The sequence below is a fragment of the Mizuhopecten yessoensis genome, unplaced genomic scaffold (assembly GCF_002113885.1).
Source record: "Mizuhopecten yessoensis strain PY_sf001 unplaced genomic scaffold, ASM211388v2 scaffold11169, whole genome shotgun sequence".
Classification (NCBI taxonomy): domain Eukaryota; kingdom Metazoa; phylum Mollusca; class Bivalvia; order Pectinida; family Pectinidae; genus Mizuhopecten; species Mizuhopecten yessoensis.
The window spans coordinates 1,491,596-1,497,655 of NW_018408914.1; the positions used below are offsets into that span (position 1 = coordinate 1,491,596).

The 6,060-nt window shown below is 37.6% G+C and overlaps 1 protein-coding gene across 1 annotated transcript in view; it reads right to left on the reverse strand.

The window, feature by feature from the left end:
• Window positions 1–231: 231 nt before the first annotated feature.
• The window catches only part of LOC110467323, an 8,945-nt gene continuing 3,116 nt past the window's right edge, over window positions 232–6,060 (reverse strand). The window contains exons 3-5 of the mRNA XM_021524420.1: window positions 3,384–3,569; window positions 1,962–2,055; window positions 232–925 (exon numbers count right to left, since the gene is read on the reverse strand). Of these exons, the coding sequence (XP_021380095.1) occupies window positions 706–925; window positions 1,962–2,055; window positions 3,384–3,569 (500 nt within the window). The 3' untranslated portion in view covers window positions 232–705. The remainder of the gene's footprint in view (window positions 926–1,961; window positions 2,056–3,383; window positions 3,570–6,060) is intronic.

Genomic DNA, 6,060 nt, shown 5'->3' on the forward strand with positions numbered 1-6,060 from the left:
GATTGTCCGACATTGAGTTGTCCTGGGGTGACATTTTACCGAAAGTTGAACTAAACCCGGAAAACGTCTTATATATGTCCTGAACACATTAGTTAAGATCATAGCTGGGGGGGGGGGGGGGGGGGGGNATTAGCATGACGTATTATAATGTACAACGGACACGTATTTAAGGTTAGACGTCCAGTAAATGACAAACCCAAATCAAACCATATCCATAGCAAAAAACTATTAAAATGAACTTGCAGATTCACCTGAACACATTAGTTAAGGTCATAGCGGAACCAGCACATTTTGAGGTCCCTGTGCTATCTCGGATTGTTTTCACTCCAATTATACATGTTGTCACAGAGAATAACTATTGTTAATGGTACCAGTTTTTTTATTGGAAGTGTTTAGATTATGATGAAGTCTGAAACGTTTGTGACAAACTTACAAATTATGCCCTTGTTTGACAGAAATCATTCTTTTCTTTGTTGGTATCGGTAAAAAAAATGCCATAAATTCCCTTAATGCAGCTCAAATAGATTTTGACCAAGACTATGTTTTGTGGTTAAAACATATTTGAATATTGATATTTTACTATTAACTAAGGCTTATTCAAGTGATGATTAGAGACTGGACGAGAATAGCCACAGTATATTTATGATAGTTGACATTCCTTCTCCAGTAAATTTTATATGATGTTGCTGACGTGATAACCGCCTACTAGAAGTTGGAGTTCTTTGTGGCCCTCGCAAACTGCTTCTTGTCCATCTCTGGATGGGCTATTGGCATGACGTCCATATTTGTTTTCTTGCCTCTACCATAGTCGGTCATCTCCTCCGACGGTCCCCACCCCTCGTAGTCATACTCGTCATCACTCTCCTCGTCGGGCTCGTGGTTGTAACCTTCGTTAGTCTTGGACGCCTTCTCGTCTTTCTTACAACTGGAAGTAAATGTTAATGTTACTCTCATTACTGCTACTGAGTACATCTGGTGAAAGCTAGTTCAATCTGCCCACCTCATGCATGATATGATGATCATGTTTTAAATAGAAAAAAAAAAGAAATGAAAAATAAAATAAATGAAAAAAATCCTGGGAAATGATACGGTGTGAAACGTAAATATCCTACCACGTTTTTAAACACGGAAAGATATATGTTCAAATGAATATTTTAATGAATCAGTGATTTAGATTTCTTAGAAAGAGTCAAAACATTTTTGAAATGAAGAAAAATATAGGCCCGAAAAATGTATTAAATGCTTCCGGTCATAAAGGGACTTATGTGATGAGGTATTCCATTCTGGGTATCCAGTAAGATAATTATTGAAGTACACCTGACTCAACTAAATTCATTTTATAGACACACACATTAAATGAAGGACTAAATGATATTATAGGACATTTTATTTTTCTTGGTGAAAAAGTTCAATTACATTAGATCATGGTTCGAACACTGTATCTCCAATCATTAAACTGTCGCTCAAACCAGCTAATTATATAAGCTGTCTGATCAGCGGTGGTACCCTGACGCGCTATACAGTTACATCGAAAACGATATTAAGGGGAGTTAACTCTGTGTCCGAAAATTTACTTTGGAAATCTCTTTTGTTTTGCCGTCAGTAGGACATGGATCCTTAATCGAATATTGAAAACATCTTAACATCATGGAGTGTGTAGTAAGTATGCTGATGATGACAGCGTTTATCGGAGTGTTTAAAACTTCACAATTGTGTTCCTGTTTCCTGTTGAAACAGCGTTTATCGGAGTGTTTAAAACTTCAACATGGTGTTCCTGTTTCCTGTTGATACAGCGTTTATCGGAGTGTTTAAAACTTCACAATGGTGTTCCTGTTGATACACCGTTTGGTTTATAGGGCCTTATGTCTATATAAGCACTGAATATTGATCTATCAAACCATGATTACTTTTTGATATTAACATTGTTTGTCTTGACATTTTGCATACTTGATGGTACTCACCAGCAACAGAAGATGATCCTTGGGGCGACACAAGGTACGAGGATGATGACGACGACTACCATTACAAGGAGGAGCCACCATGGGTATGTACCCTCTAAACCAAAAGGTAAATTGGTCAGGTAATGGAACAATAATTGGGACTTGTCATATCATCGGGGTATGAAACACAAAGAATCTACTTCTAAACTGTTAGCATCCGTGCACAAAAGTTTGCATGTTTCCGATGATCCCCAAAAGGTTACCAGTAACTCTTATAGCTAACTAATAGAAGTAGTGAGTGATTGGTAAAACACATGTGTATCTTATCCAGTAATCCATCATAATAATTTCAAATGCCGAATAAATTAGAAAGCTAAGCTGTTTTCGTTTAAACGGTTGAATCGGTCGGACCATAGTAATAAGGTCGGACCTAGTAATCTGATGCTACTTTCAGGCGAGACTTGAAAAAGCCTTGTAAGGCCTGCATAAAGATGTGCAGGTCCGCCAGGATTTGTATCCAAAAATGTTACAATTTTAACATTAACTTTTTTATGACATCACAGTTTATTCTAAATCGTTTCTTTAGGGAGGGGGGTTATGTCCTCGAAACAGCTAATGTCATGAAGACCAGATTGACGGATTATCGGTCTATTTGAAACTGCCACCACACTCCAATGTCACCTTAATAAATAACATGACGTATTATAATGTACAACGGACACCTATTTAAGGTTAGAAGTAAATGTCAAACCCCAAATTAAACCATATCCATAGCAAAAATTATTAAAATGAACTTGCAGATTCACCATAATTTAGGTTCATGTGCAACTAGTAGAGCAGACCTCTAGGAGGAAGCCGTTTACTGTACATGGGCCATTAGTCCGAATTATTCTGACGTTTAACAACTTTTTTCATATCGGTCTGTCGTTAATCGACGACAGACCGATATGAAAAATGTCGATAAAACGTCAGAATAATTCGGACTAATGGGCCATATCTCCATTGCACGCTTACATTTCACGAAAAGATTCTTCCCTTCGATTTACATTTTACAGTCAAAATGTACTGATTGAATGTGCCGATTTTAAACGTTCCTGATATGAAAGGCATTTGTATATGATTATTTACCATACGATCTATACATCTTTCTCTTTTAAAATTTTAGTTTTTTGATGTGTTCCTTTTTGTGAAAAGTTGTTTTCACAATGCTGTTCGGTCCAAATGACTTTATATTTGATTGTTTACCCTCGTTTGAAGAATCGATATCTTCCATCAACCAATTTGATTGAAAACAATTTGATCACCAACTATCAGGTTATCGCAAGAACAAACTAAATATTGCATTAACGAAAATATTTTTTTAACAATGTGTGTGTGTTTTTCGAGACAATGTGGCACATTAATGATGAAATATCATACATAGAACCAATCAAGAATCAATACCTGATGGTGCGCAGGTTGGCGTGTCGTAATTCCAACTTCCCGAACTAAGACATGTGAGAGTGCTCTCCCCTGATATGGTGTATGCTGGTAGGCAGAACAGGTCATAAGTAGCGTTTGTTGGGTATGACGTTTGCGAATCGGTCAGAGGAAATCCATATTCAGGAGTGATGGGTTCTGTACATACGCCTGTTAAGAAAAGTGACCATACTACATACAGTAACTGTCATAGACCACAATAGCCAAAGATAGACACGTTCATACAGAGAACGATAGTCGGATATTCAGACACTAACATACAGACTTTGGTAGTCAGATATTCAGACATTTACATACAGAACATACAAACCCTACAGCTTTAATAAAAAATATGTCGGAGAATTGAAGAAAACACAGAAGGTTAGAGTCATGCCATAGTTTTCGCCTGCTGACAAACAAACTTACAGCATAGAGTTTCGAAGATGCAGGTTGATCAAGTATGGTCGCTATCTCATGCTCTCATTGGAAATTATTTCTTTGTGCGGTATGAGTGTCAATGATTTTGTTGTGGTCATTATTGCTGTTTCGTTGTGTGGTTTGAGGGTCAATGCTTTTGTTGTGCTCATTATTGTTGTTTCGTTTTGTGGTATGAGGGTCAATGATTTTGTTGTGCTCATTATTGCTGTTTCGTTTATCGGTATGAGGGGCAATGATTTTGTTGTGCTCATTATTGCTGTTTCGTTGTGGGGTATGAGGGTCAATGATTTTATTTTGCTCATTATTGCTGTTTCGTTGTGTGGTATTAGTGTCAATGCTTTTGTTGTGGTCATTATTGCTGTTTCGTTGTGTGGTTTGAGGGTCAATGCTTTTGTTGTGCTCATTATTGTTGTTTCGTTGTGGGGGATGATGGTCAATGATTTTGTTGTGCTCATTATTGTTGTTTCGTTGTGTGGTATGATGGTCAATGATTTTGTTGTGCTCATTATTGTTGTTTCGTTGTGTAGTATGAGGGTCAATGCTTTTGTTGTGCTCATTATTGCTGTTTCGTTGGGCGGTATGAGGGTCAATGCTTTTGTTGTGCTTATTATTGTTGTTTCGTTGTGCGGTATGATGGTTAATGATTTTGTTGTGCACATTATTGTTGTTTCGTTGTGTGGTATGAGGCTCAATGCTTTTGTTGTGCTCATTATTGATGTTTCGTTGTGTGGCATGAGGGTCAATGCTTTTGTTGTGCTCATTATTGCTGTTTCGTTGTGCGGTATGAGTGTCAATAATTTTGTTGTGCTCATTATTGCTGTTTCGTTGGGCGGTATGAGGGTCAATGCTTTTGTTGTGCTTATTATTGTTGTTTCGTTGTGTGGTATGAGTGTCAATGCTTTTGTTGTGGTCATTATTGCTGTTTCGTTGTGCGGTATGAGGGTCAATGATTTTGTTGTGCTCATTATTGTTGTTTCGTGGTGCGGTATGAGGGTCAATGATTTTGTTGTGCTTATTATTGTTGTTTCGTTGTGTGGTATGAGTGTCAATGATTTTGTTGTGCTCATTATTGCTGTTTCGTTTAGCGGTATGAGGGGCAATGATTTTGTTGTGCTTATTATTGTTGTTTCGTTGTGCGGTATGATGGTTAATGATTTTGTTGTGCTCATTATTGCTGTTTCGTTTATCGGTATGAGGGGCAATGATTTTGTTGTGCTCATTATTGCTGTTTCGTTTAGCGGTATGAGGGGCAATGATTTTGTTGTGCTCATTATTGCTGTTTCGTTGTTTGGTATGAGGGTCAATGCTTTTGTTGTGCTCATTATTGTTGTTTCGTTGTGTGGTATGAGGGACAATGCTTTTGTTGTGCTCATTATTGATGTTTCGTTGTGTGGCATGAGGGTCAATGCTTTTGTTGTGCTCATTATTGCTATTTCGTTGTGTGGTATGAGTGTCAATGATTTTATTTTGCTCATTATTGCTGTTTCGTTGTGTGGTATGATGGTCAATGATTTAGTTGTGCTCATTATTGTTGTTTCGTTGTGTGGTATGGGGGTCAATGATTTTGTTGTGCTCATTATTGTTGTTTCGTGGTGCGGTATGAGGGTCAATGATTTTGTTGTGCTCATTATTGCTGTTTCGTTTAGCGGTATGAGGGGCAATGATTTTGTTGTGCTCATTATTGCTGTTTCGTTGGGCGGTATGAGGGTCAATGCTTTTGTTGTGCTTATTATTGTTGTTTCGTTGTGTGGTATGAGTGTCAATGATTTTATTTTGCTCATTATTGCTGTTTCGTTGTGTGGTATGAGGGTCAATGATTTTGTTGTGCTTATTATTGTTGTTTCGTTGTGCGGTATGATGGTTAATGATTTTGTTGTGCTCATTATTGTTGTTTCGTGGTGCGGTATGAGGGTCAATGATTTTGTTGTGCTCATTATTGTTGTTTCGTTGTGTGGTATGAGGGTCAATGCTTTTGTTGTGCTCATTATTGCTGTTTCGTTTAGCGGTATGAGGGGCAATGATTTTGTTGTGCTCATTATTGCTGTTTCGTTGTGTGGTATGAGTGTCAATGATTTTGTTGTGCTCATTATTGCTGTTTCGTTGTGTGGTATGATGGTTAATGATTTTGTTGTGCTCATTATTGTTGTTTCGTTGTGTGGTATGATGGTCAATGATTTTGTTGTGCTCATTATTGTTGTTTCGTTGTGTGGTATGATGGTCAATG